At 50.3% G+C, this 13,139-nt stretch overlaps 1 protein-coding gene and 1 pseudogene across 3 annotated transcripts in view; one reads left to right on the top strand and one right to left on the bottom strand.

The window, feature by feature from the left end:
• The window catches only part of RUFY1 (RUN and FYVE domain containing 1), a 65,548-nt gene extending 62,145 nt beyond the window's left edge, over window positions 1–3,403 (bottom strand). For 2 of the 3 annotated variants that reach the window (XR_004056236.1, XR_004056237.1), the window contains exon 1: window positions 3,096–3,398. Coding sequence is in view for 1 of the 3 variants with exons in the window: in XM_030926691.1 (XP_030782551.1) it covers window positions 3,096–3,393 (298 nt within the window). In the remaining 2 variants the exon portion in view is untranslated. Of the gene's footprint in view, window positions 1–3,095 lie in introns of all 3 variants that reach the window. The other variant, XM_030926691.1, reaches the window with a different exon arrangement.
• A 5,585-nt stretch (window positions 3,404–8,988) lies between these two features.
• LOC104676234 lies at window positions 8,989–11,746 on the top strand (annotated as a pseudogene).
• Window positions 11,747–13,139: the final 1,393 nt, after the last annotated feature.

The following is a 13,139-nucleotide window of genomic DNA, read 5'->3' as shown; positions in this document are numbered from 1 at the left end:
ACCGCCCTTGGCCCATTTCCTTTCCCCACCTCTGCTCCTGTCCTACCTGATGGCTTCAAATCCTGGTGACCTTCGGGACCAGCCACATGGCTCTACCCAGCAGTTCCCCAGATTTCATCTCTTTTTAAGCCATGGTCACCATTTTTGCTAGAGTGAGTGGCAGTTATTAATACTTTCCTTAAATCGAGTTAATTACTATTATTTTTTGAGACAGTCTTGCAGTAGAATGGTCTTGGCTTACTGCAAACTCCGCCTCCCAGGTTCAAGCAATTCTCCTGCCTCAGCCTCCTGAGTAACTGGGATTACAGGTGCGCACCACCATGCCCGGCTAATTTTTGTATTTTTTTTTAGTAGAGATGGGGTTTCACCATGTTGGCCAGGTTGGTCTCGAACTCCTGACCTCAGGTGATCCACCCGCCTTGGCCTCCCAAAATGCTGGGATTACAAGCGTGAGTACCATGCCTGGCCTAGTTTTTTAAAATCCATATGGGGCATATATATTGACATTTTGCAGTTGATGAAGTTACTTCTCTTTAATTCAGTTTACCTCTTTATAAAACGGGGATAATAATGGTACTCATCACTCTGTGCCATCTGCATAATTTACAAGGCTCAGTGCAAAATTCCTGGCCTGGAGCAGAGCGTGGAAGTCAGACTCCCCCTTACTACAGCCCTAATGGATTGCAACTTCCCTGCAGGGATGGGGCGGGTGAGAGGCCCTGCCCACTTGCCTGCCTAATGTGCTGTGGCACCCACAACCCTGCCCTGAGATTCAGAGGGTACAATCCCAACGCTGCCTGGGCAAGAGTGGGATCAGGGAGGCTAGGGAGAAGCCCCAGGGCAGCTCTAGGGGGCCAGGGCAGCTGAGAACCTGTCCCATTTGCCTTCACTTAAAAAACACAAATTCAAAGATAAAATTAAGAATTTCAAGCATGGGATACTTCTGAGTGCCTGGCCCTTTCCACCAGAGTGATCAAAGCCTGCATTGACCGTACACCCATGAAGCTAGTCCTGCTATCACATAGGGTTGTTGTGAGGAATAAATGAATACTTGTACAGATTTAAGACTAATGCCTGGCACCTTTGAAGGACAATATAAGTGTTGGCTATTGTTTATATCACTTCCATAGATGGAAAACAGGTATTTTTCAAATACGCATTTGTTCAGCAAACACTTACTATTCTGTGCCAGGTACTGACACATATCATTTTATCTTTTTGTTTCCTTGATTCTGCATTAAAGGAAAGAAATTCTATCAGGGAAGAATTAACATTTATTATTTGCTTACTCCTGCCACGAAATATCTAAGAGGCCTCCAGGGGATGCCATGCCTTGACTTTCAGTATTTACTGTCAACGAGTATGCAATTCAGCATCCACTGATGTGTGGAAATCTCCGGAAAAGGTGTCAAGCTAGAGGGAAGTAGATTCCCGGGCTGCACAGGCTCGCATCACCCTCTAATACTACTTTCCACTGCTAGGATCTCAAAACCAGTCAGCCTTTCAACTTTACTCATTAATCCTTCTTGACCACTGGAAATCTCACAATTCACTACCTGGGGGTCAGTGCATCTACAGCAAAGGTACCAGTGGATGGGGAGGAATCAGGAGGCCTCAAGGCTGTGCTATGATGCTCCCTGGAAGGCACCACCACCTTTCCTCAGCTCTGTCCCAGCATTTTCTATGAAGTTGGCAATGTTCTATGCTATGCTCTCTCATATAGTAGCCACTGGCCACACACAGGCTACTGAGCACTTAAAACGTGGCCGCTGTAATCGAGGAACTCCGGGGTTTTTTTGTTTTTTTTTTTGAGACGGAGTCTCGCTCTGTCAGGCAGGCTGGAGTGCAGTGGTGCGATCTCGGCTCACTGCAACCTCCGCCTCCCGGGTTCAAGCGATTCTCCTGCCTCAGCCTCCTGAGTAGCTGGGACTACAGGTGCATGCCACCACGCCCAGCCAATTTTTTGTATTTTTAGTAGAGACGGGGTTTCACCGTGTTGGCCAAGATGGTCTCGATCTCTTCACCTCGTGATCCGCCCGCCTCGGCCTCCCAAAGTGCTGGGAATTACAGGCGTGAACCACCGCTCCCGGCCCAGGAACTCAATTTTTAATTCAATTTAAAAGTACTCAGTTTCAATTTGATTCAGTTAGAAATTGAGGAATTCAGCTGCGGGCGGTGGCTCAAGCCTGTAGTCCCAGCATTTTGGGAGGCCGAGGCAGGTGTATCACGAAGTCAGGAGTTCAAGACCAGCCTTGCCAAGATGGTGAAACCCCGTTTCGACCAAAAATACGGGGCCGGGGGGTGGCTCATGCCGAGCATGGTGGTGGGCGCCTGTAGTCCCAGCTACTCGGGAGGCTGAGGCGGGCGGACAGCTTGAACCCAGGAGGCAGGGGTGTCAGTGAGCCGAGATCACACCACTGCACTCCAGCCTGGGCGACAGAGCAAGACTCGGTCTCAAAAAAAATAAAATAAATAAAAACAAAAAACAAAAACACACACAAAAACATGCGTGCTGCTGTATTGGATAGCACAGCTCTGGATGTCTGGCGTTGGAGGGCTAAGTTAAAATCTTACTATCACTGATATGCTGGCACTCTATTCATTACAAGGGCTGAAAAGTCCTTCAGAGATCATCGGGTGACTGTAAAATCGCCATCTCACAGGCAGAGGTGAGCCGAGGCGCCGCTGGTCCGCTGCGCACCGGGCCCGCGCCCTCCCGACACCCGCCAGCGATCCACTCCCGCACTGAGCCACTGAAAAGCAGAACAGTGCTGGCTCCGTGCCGTGTGGAGAGTTACTACAGAGTTTCGAAGCCCGGACGCGCACACGTCCGTCACCTAGTTAGTGGGAGAGCACAGAGGCGCGGGAGCCGGAGCGCGCTCAGGCACGCGGGGCTGCCGGGGGCGGTCTCGGCTGGGCCGCCGGAGTAAAGACCCACGCGCAGCCAGGCGCCGTCCGCCGGCCAACAAACAGCTCGCGTAACCTCCCCGACTAGCCAGCGCCCTCCCAGCCCGGCCCCCACCGCGCCCGCGCCCGCGCCAGCGGCCAGCGGGGACACGCGGGTCAGCCATGGGACAGACCCGGCCCGAGCCTACCTGCGCGCGCCGTGCCGTCCCCGCTGTCCCCGCCGCCCAGCCCCGCGGCCGCGCGCAGCGCGCTCCCGCAGCTCGCCGACAGGTTCCCGGTAGCCCTGCGTGCCAGGGTCAGGATGGGCGCCGACCAGCCCTCCGCCGCCCGCGGCCTCGTTGCGTTCCGTAGGTCGCCCGGGCCGGGCAGCTGGCTTCGGTCCACAATCTCAAACTCTTCTCCCGGCTCCAACTCTGACCCAGGCCCCTGCCCCGGCTCCAGCTCCAGCTCCCGCCCCGCAGCGCAGCCGCCTTCCTCGTCGGCCATCTTGGCCGTGTCACGTGACCCAGCGGGCGGGCGCGGGGTGGGCGCGGCCGGCCACCGCCTTTCCCTTCGATAGGCGAGATTTTTCTTCCTCTTCACTACCCGCCTCGCCTTCCTTCAGCTTCGAAAGGTTCGGGAAGGTCCAATAACATAAAAAGTGTGCATATTCCCTGGCGCAGGCAGGACGTGTTCGCGGGGAAGTTCCTCTTGAACTTTCTCCCAGGACCGTTGTGCCCCCTGCGGCGCTTCGCGGGGGGGGGGGGGGGGGGAGGGGGTGTCCCGTGGCCGTCGTTTTCTTTGTGACACCATTTCCTCTTTTAAATTTTCATTTCATGTTCTATATTTTCCACTTCGTCATTTTTCTGCAGCACTCATCAGAACAAGCCCCGAAAGGGCAACTAAGGAAACGCGCAGGCGAGGCAGGAAAGCGGGAATTTTTTTTTTTTTAATGACTATGACGGCTTGGCAAGAAAGAGTGCACGATAGTGGACCGGAAATCAGAGCTGGCTTCTCCTATTAATTAGTTAAGTGGGATAACAAAAAGCCGACCTCATTATTAACCAAGATTTGCAGTAAGGACTACATGGCAGATGTTAGCGATTGTGACTACTATCTCTAGTATCCAACTATGTGGCCTGGCTAAGTCACTATACACTCAGTCTGTTTCCTCACTTGGAAAAGAAGGGAATTTCAAAGGAAAATTTTGGACGGGTGCGGTGGCTCACGCCTGTAATTCCAGCACTTTGGAAGGCCCAGGCGGTCGGATCACTTGACACCAGGAGTTCAGACCAGCTTGGCCAACAGGAGGAAACCCCATCTCTACTAAAATACCAAAAAAAAAAAAAAAAAAAAAAAAAAAGCCGGACATTGTGGCGGGGCAGCTGCACTCCTAGCTCCCTGGGGGGCTGAGACGTGGGAGGATCGCTTGAGCCTAGGAGGTCGAGCCCATAGTGAGCGGAGATCATGGCCACTACACTCCAGGCTGGGCCACAAAGTGAGACCCTGTCTCAAAAAACACTAAAATTTCACTAGCACTTAACACTTTGCAAAGTGAGGCAACATGAGCCACACCAAACCAGCAGAACTGTTTTGATTCCCAGAATGTTTAAAAATCTTAAAAGTTGTTGCCGATATGTAGAAATCAAAAGATTTCACATAAGAATCTGGATTTTAGCTTTCTCTGGAATCACTGGAAGGTTTGGTAAGTCATGGTATATTCCCTGATGGCAACAAATTTGGGAATGAACTGTGCTGCCCCTTTAGAAGCCCACCTGCTCCCTGGACCTGTCTTGGTCCAGCCCAGTTCACTAGGTTGCATGGTATGTCTGTTCCCTGAAAGGCCAGTTCTCAGTGAAGGGATACCACTTCATCTAGGAGTGTTTTGGGAATTTGTGGAATGGCACAATCTCAGCTCACTGCAACCTCTGCCTCCCGGTTCAAGCGATTCTCCAGCGTCAGCCCGTAAGCTGGGACTACAGGCATCTGCCGCCACACTTGGAATTTTTGTATTTTTAGTAGAGACAGGGTTTCGCCATGTTGACCAGGCTGGTCTCAAACTCCTAGCCTCAAGTGATCCGCCCACCTCAACCTCCCAAAGTGCTAGGATTGCAGGTGTCAGCCACCATGCCCGGCCAGTGAAATCATTTTCTGAACGATGCGATATGAAGTTTTCTTGCCAAAAATGTTTGCCTAGGCTGGGCATGGTGGCTCACGCCTGTAGTCTCAGGACTTTGGGAGGTCGTGATGGACAGATTGCTTTGAGTCAGGAGTAGAGACCAGCCTGGGCAACATGGTGAAAACCTGTCTCTACAAAAAACAAAAACTAGCCAGGCGTGGTGGCTGGCACCTGTGATCCCAGCTACTTGGGAGGCTGAGGCTGGAGGATTGCTTGAGTCCGGGAAGTGGAGGTTGAAGTGAGCCAAGATCATGCCACTGCACTCCTGCCTGGGTTACAGAGCGAGACTCCGTCTCAAAAAAAAAAAAAAAAGTTTGCTTAAAAACACATCGGATATCAGGAGCAGCACTGTCCAGCAGAACCTTCTGAGGTGATGGGAATGTTCTCCCTCTGCACTGTCCAGTATGACAGCCAGTGGCCACAAGCAGCTACTGAGCACTTGAAATGTGGTTTGCCTGACTGAGGAGCTGAATTTCACTTCAGTTCAGTTAATTTAAATTTATATGTGGCTAGTGACTACCGTACTGTGGCCAGCACAGCTTGAGATCTAGCTTTTAGTTTGCAGAAAATGTAGAGAAGAAAGGAGGAAGTTAAAACAGCACCTGTTGTAAACCCCAGGAACAACCCTGATGAGATCAGAGCAATCTGCTGGGAAAAACATTTTTTTAGTTGGGGAACTTTGAATATGGACTAGATATTCTAGATAACATTATGGAATTACTGTAAATTCTGTTAAATGTGATAATGGATTATGCTTACGTAGGAAAATGCCCTTTTTCTTTTTTCTTTTTTTTTTAAGACAGAGTCTCGCTCTGTCGCCCAGACTGAAGTGCAGTGGAGTGATCTTGGTTCACTGCAAGCTCCACCTCCCGGGTTCAGGCCATTCTCCTGCCTCAGCCTCCCGAGTAGCTGGGACTACAGGCGCCCACCACCATGCCGGCTAATTTTTTGTATTTTTAGTAGAGACAGGGTTTCACTGTGTTAGCCAGGATGGTCTGGATCTCCTGACCTCGTGATCCACCTACCTTAGCCTCCCAGAATGCTGGGATTACAGGTGTGAGCCACTGCGCCTGGACTGAGCTGGATAATTTTTATACTTTTTCCATTTTCTTGTACAGCACACGGTCCAGTAGAAATATAATGCAAGAACACACATGATTAATGTTTGTAGTAGCCACTTAAAAAAGAGAAATATGTGCAATGAATTTTAATATATTTAATTCAATATGTCCTAAGTAGTGTCATTTCAACATGTATCAACATAAACATGAATGAAATATTTCACCTTCTATTTTTGCACTACGTTTTTGAAATCTGATATTTTATATTGATAGCACTTCCTAATTCAGACACGAAATTTTCATAAAAAATACATGATTTGTATTTAGATTTCATACAATTTACAATTCAAAAAGTAGATTCACATACGCGAATCGTTTCAAACATACCTCTCGGCCCAGCGCCTCGCCCATCCTCGCCCGGTGAAGTCAGCCCTGACTGCAGCCTGCGGAGCAACGGCCCGTTGTCCCCGGAGAGGGCGCCTCGGACGCAAGCGCAGAGCCCCGGGGAGGGGCGGGAAGCCGGAGGACGGCGAGGGGGCCAAGGACGGCGATGGGGGCGAGGCGGGACGAGGCGGGGCGAGAGGGGCGAGTGGGGACCTGGGGCCGAGGGGGGCGAGCGCCGGGCCGCCCGCAGCCGGAGAGTGCCGCCCCTCCTGAAGGCCCTGGGCCGGTGGAATGAGGACCGGCGCTGACAAAGGGCAGGATGCAGAAGACTCCTCAGGAGTGACTTTGGAGCGGAGCCCATCCTCGGGAAGCTCTGCCTCGGATCCGCGTCCACAGACCCGGCGGCCTCAGACTGGGCGCCCGGGGAAGAGGCAGCGGCTGTGAGCACCGCGGTGAGGAAACCAGGCTCCTGCGATCCCCAGGCCTTAAGCCCCGACCCCAGGGCATTTGGGAGCAGGTCTGCGTCCGGGACCAGCACACTCCGAACGGGAGCTCTGCCTTTCTGGGGTCCTCCAGCTGAAGGATGTGATTTGCAAGAAACCCACTCTGTAGACCTCGAAAGCAGCGGGGAGCCCCAGGCACTTGGCGGGGTGGGGGGACCCGGCACCGCGTGGATTGCAGGCGCAGGACGAGCTTGAGTGGACGCTGGGTTCGCTGAGCCCCCCAGAGGCTCCTCGCCCTGGGTCACCTGTGCCGCCTGGGACCACCCAGAGAAACCTTCCTCCTGTCAGGTGAGGGGCAGGCCAGGCGCCAGGCCTGAGTGTGCCCTGGACGGGGATTTCTCTGCGAACAGCCCATCATCCCATCATATGCATGTTATCTTAGCCTCATGTTCTGAAGAAACACATATTTCATGCACAAGCGTGGATTTTTGCGTGTTTTAAATTGTAAATAGGACTAACTCCAAGGAAGCTGGAACTTGAAGCAGGCTCCAAGCAAACTTATTGCGTCATCCCCCACCATCCTCCAGGGTAAACTGAGGAGCATGGTTAATTGGTTTTCCACAGGTATTTGCCACTTGTCAGATGGGCTGTTCTGGATGTAACCACGTAATACCTGGAACCCGGTGAGAGTCAACTTCCTTTATGGGCGTCTGACAAGATGTGCTCAGAGTCAAACACCTTGAAGATCTTTATGGAAACAACTTTTGGTGCTTTATCAAGATGTCATTCAGGGCTCTGAACAGTCGAATACGTTGAATTGGGCTGTTAGGTGGATGGGTTTGATGTAGTTACACAGTGTGCATTTGGTACTTGTCAATAGCGCAAGTAATGATATTGCAAAAATAAAGAAAACCTTCTTTGAAAACGAAAAGCAGCCCGGCAGGATGGCTCATGCCTGTAATCCCAGCACTTTGGGAGGCCGAGGTGGGCGGATCACGAGGTCAGGAGTTTGAGACCAGCCTGGCCAGCATGGTGAAACCCTGTCTCTACTACAAATACAAAAATTAGCCGGGCATAGTGGCCCACGCCCAGGCAGGCTGTTCTGGAAGAGGAAGCTTGGCTCTCCAATGCAGTGTGGCCATTTGGCTATGATATCACACTGCACAGTTTAATGACTGAAATCAGACCTCTTGTTGTTGGAGATGACTGGAGGATTTTTTTTTCTTTTTTCTTTTTTTTTCCTGAACGTAAGTAGGTAAGCCATGAAGATCCCAGATTTCATTTAGGGACTTGGAACCAGCAGCAAGGAGCAGGCTGCGTGGAGAAAACAGTTGGCTCTGAAGTACCCCAGAAGTCCAACTTGTTCAAAGTAAGTGGCAATGGCTTTGGGATCACAAAAACAGCCCTTTAACATCCAAGTCAGTTAGTAGAAACCCCTAAATATCACGTGGCAAAAAAGATTTGAAATTTACTTAAATATTCAGTTTATTTTCTCAGATGGGACCCTTTTTTTTTTTTTTTTTTTAGACAGTCTCACTCTGTTGCCCAGGCTGGAATGCAGTGGCGCCATCTTGGCTCACTGCAACCTCTGCCTCCCAGTTCAAGCAATTTTCCTGTCTCAGCCTCCTGAGTAGCTGGGACTACAGGCATGAACCACCACACCCGGCTATTTTTTGTATTTTTAGTAGAAACGGTTTCACCATGTTGGCCAGGCTGGTCTCAAACTCCTGATCTCAAGTGATCTGCCCGCCTCGACCTCCCAAAGGGCCGGGATTACAGGCGTGAGCCACCGTGCCCCACCTGGACTCAATTTTTAACACACATTTTTAACACTAGCTTTTGTGCTAATAAATTAAATTATGGATGGAAACTGAGGCCCTCAGAGATGCCGTCGGCCTTGATCCCTTGCTCCTATTCAAAGATCTCGACATTACCGGAGATTCCTTGGGGCAGCCGGACATTCCCGTATCGAGGAAGCATCCACTCACGCGCCGTGGGAACTTTGTAGATTTTACTGTGATGCAAACAACTCCCTATGAGGCCCCCGGTGCCCAGGGTCCATTTGGCTGCTTTTGAGGGTGGGAGGCGGAGGCGTTTCCATTTTGCTTGGGGGATCAGCCTCACCCTTTCTTTCTCCTTTTCCTTCGGGCTGGTGCTCAGATGGTGAAAGCACAGTGCTGATGAGGTGGGCTCTGGGGTGGAACCCATGGCCCTCTCTGACTCCCAGAGACCTGGCCAGCTGCAGCGGCGCCCGTGGACCAGCAGAGGGACAAGAGAGGAGCTGACGTGGAGGAGCCGAGGCCCACTGAGGGCTCCTGGAGAGTCCGTCCGCCTGTGGACAGCAGCTCAGGGCTTCAGCTGCTTCAGTAGAGGAAATACCTCTCCCTAGACTGAGGCATCGTTCTGGTGAAAAAAAAAAAAAAAGTTGATTTTTTTCACCTTCGTGTAAATTTTTGTTTGTAACAATATGTTAGTTGTGACAGTTACCCCTATTTTTTATTTATTTATTTATTTATTTTACATTTTTGAAATTATTTTTAGAGATGGGCTTTCGCTATGTTGCCCAGGCTGGTCTCAGACTCCTGGCCTTAGTGGTCCTCCCACCTTGGCCTCCCAAAGTGCTGGGACTACAGATGTGAGCCGTGGCACCCGGCCTGTTTTTCTTTATTACCACAGATGTTATCTGAAGCTTTAAAGCCTCCTGGAGTGAGAGCTAGTTCATAACCACGCTGTTTGGAGAGAAGAGAACTACCTGGAATTCTTGTTCTCCAAAGATGTGGAATTACTATCCCAACAACAGCCGTCCCTCGCTCTGTCCTGAGGACCCTCAGATGTGGCCCATCCATTCCCTTAGCGTTTCCCTCTGTTTTGGAGATCCTCAGGTGTGGTCAATCCTATTAGTGTGGTCCTTGTACTGGGGATGCTCAGGTGTGATCCATCCATCTTCTTAGTGTTTTACGTCTTTCCTAGAGACCCTCAGGTGCCATCCATCATCCCATTAGTGTTTACCTTGGTCCTGGAGACCCTCAGGTGTGGTCAATCCATCCCATTAGTGTTTTTCCGTGATCCTCGAGACTCTCAGGTGTGGTCTATCCATCCCATTAGTGTTTACATCGATCCTGGGAACCCTCAGGTGTGGTCCATCCATTTCCTTAGCGTTTACCTCTGCCTTGGGACCCTCAGATGTGGTCGATCCCCAAAGTGTTTTATCTCTATTCTGGGGACTCTCCGTTGTGGTTCATCCATCCTCTTAGTGTTTTACCTCCATCCTCGAGACCCTCAGGTATGTCTATTAATTCCTTTAGTGTTTACCTCATGCTGGGGACTCTCAGGTTTGGTCTATCCCAATAGTTTTTATGTGTGCCCTGGGAACTCTCAGCTGTGGTCCATCCACCCCCTCAGTGTTTTACCTCCCACGTTCTCTCTGTTTTGTTGCCAATCTTCCTACACAGGTGGAGAGAGGAGGGGATCTCATTGCCTGTGAGGAGGACACGGCTCCTGGGTGGGCCCTGCAGATTGTGAAGTTCAAGTCACAGCTCCTGGGAAGGTCTCTGTGTGTCAAGATCGTGGGGGCGAGACAGATGCAGGGACCACATTCTGCCCTGCTCTGTACCTCTGAGTGTTGATCTAGCTGCCTTGTGACCAGGACACTTAGAAGAACCGTAGATCCTGCAAGAGGGCAGGTTTGGAGAGCGAGGTGAGCATGCTTGAGGGATTATAGTGTAACTTCAACTACTGCCTTGCAAACTGCGTGAGGGCAGGCAGGTGTGTGTCTGTCTGTGTGTGTGCTGGGAGGATGTTTAGCAGCCTCATGGAGGGGTAACTGACATACAAGAGAACAAGGCTGGGCATGGTGGCTCACACTTGTAATTCCAGCACTTTGGGAGGCCGAGGTGGGTGAATCACACTCAGAAGTTTGAGACTAGCCTGACCAACATGGTGAAACCCCATCTCTACTAAAACTACAAAAAATTAGCCAGGCGTGGTGGTGGGTGCCTGCCGAGATTGTGCCACTGCACTCCAGCCTGGGCAACAGGAGTGAAACTCCGTCTGAAAAAAAATTTTTGTTTTGATCAATTTTGACACACGTACGCACCGGCAAAACCATGACAATAGTCAGGACCAGGAGCAGCATGACTCCCAAAGCTTCCTCATGCTTCTTTGGAATCCCTCCCTACAGCCCCTCCCACTCCACCCCATCCCAAGCAGCCACTGATTTGCTTTCTGTCACAGTCAGTAGATTTGCAATTTCCTTACATACCATTTCTGAGCCCAGGAGGCAAATAGTTTCTTTTTATTGGATGGACCTTTCATGGCATATTTAAGCTTTTGAATTCAGAGGATGAGAGAATGAGAAAGAAAAGGCTGGTCTGGGTCACTCCTGGGAGGCCTGGCCCTAACCACAGTGTGGCTCACGTGCCCTGGAGCCCCTGTGCACAGGACAGCCCTGCTGCCCTTCTACAAGCTTTGTAGCTCCCCCATTACTTTTCCTGGACCAGCTGGTACAATCTCAAACTTTTCACCAATTCTGACATCTGAACAACTCATGGCAGAGACAGGCGCTGTGGAACCAGCAGGTGTGACCTCACCTCCGGTCCCTGTAACACTGAGCTGTTAAACGAAAGGTGCATCCTTCTTTCTCCCTTCCCAGGGAGAATGCTCTGCTCTTCTTCCTGCTGGATCCCTCCTCTACCTGCTTCTCTCCCACCTCCTGCAGCGCCTGCCTGGAGCCCCATGGCGATGCAGGCAGACTCATCTGTACCCTCATTCTGTTTGCAGAACCACATCTCTGAGCTGGCTCTGCCCAAGGACACCACACCTTCTCCATTCCTCATGCTCTGTCCCTGTGGGGTGCAGGTGAGGCGGGGATGGGGCACCCGCCTGGCCCACGATGGCATCAGGCCCGCTCTCTCTAATACAGGAAGGGTTTCAGATGCCGGGAGCCATGGAAATTGTCCTCATCCTGATCATCTCCTGGCTTGGCAAATGATGATGAAGACAGTTTTCCCTCAAGATAGACGTAGCCTCTGGGACAGTGCCTCGTTTATTTTCTAGCACAAAATAGGCATTAGAACAGTGGGACTTTGTAGGCATATGGAGATTTTTAAGGCTTCTTAGGAGGCAGGTAAAATTTTCCTTAATAAGACAAAACACTATCCCCAAAGAAAATGATTGATACATTGGGTGATAGTAAAATTAATAATTTTTTCATCATTAAGAGAGTAAAAAGATGGGGCTGGGTGTGGTGGCTCATGCTGTAATCCCAGCACTTTGGGAGGCCAAGGTGGGAGGATCACTTGAGGTCAGGAGTTAGAGAACAGCCTGAGCAACTTAGCAAGATCTTGTCTCTACAAAAAGTGAAAAATTAGCTGGGTGTGGTGGTGCATGCCTGTGGTTCCAGATACCTGGGAGGCTGAGGCAGGAGGATCACTTGAGCCTGGGAGGTTGAAGCTGCAGTGAGCCGTGATTGTACCACTGCACTCCAGCCGGGGTGACAGGGTGAGACTCTTGTCTCTTAAAAAAAAAGAGGCGGAAATGGAGGAGGGTGAATCACAGGTAGAGTATAAAGAGAATACCTGTACATTAATAAGAAAAATGCATGCTGGGCTTAATACCTAGGTGATGGGTTGGCAAGTGCAGCAAACCACCATGGCACATGTTTACCTATGCAACAAACCTGCATGTTCTGTACATGTATTCCAGAACTTATAGTAAAATAAAATTTTTTAAAAAATTAAAAAAGCTGGCAGACCAATAGGACAATGGGTGAAAGAAATGAAGAGGGACAAAAAAGGGAAGCAGGAGGGAGGAGGGAGGAAGGGAGAGGAAAGAACAAATGAACATCCAAATGGCCAAAAAACATATAAAACATGTTTAACCTCATAAGCCATCAAATTTAAACCACAGTGAGAAACCAATGTTACACCTACCAGAATGGCTAAAATTAAAAACACTTGATACCAAGTTTGGGCAAGAATGTGGAGTAACTGAAACTTCATATACTACTTTTGGGAATGTAAAATAGCACAACCACTTTGGAAAACCCTTGGGTAATGCCTACTGAAGGAGACCACACCTGTGATCCCCACATTCCACTCCTATGCATAGACCCAAAGGAACTGTGCACTGTACATGTGTTCACCAAATGATGTGCACTAGAATGTTTGTATCAGCACAATTCACAAT

This window comes from Rhinopithecus roxellana, chromosome 3, assembly GCF_007565055.1.
Source record: "Rhinopithecus roxellana isolate Shanxi Qingling chromosome 3, ASM756505v1, whole genome shotgun sequence".
Classification (NCBI taxonomy): Eukaryota; Metazoa; Chordata; class Mammalia; order Primates; family Cercopithecidae; genus Rhinopithecus; species Rhinopithecus roxellana.
Note: the sequence above shows the minus strand (reverse complement) of the source record. Positions and strands in the feature narration are given on the sequence as shown.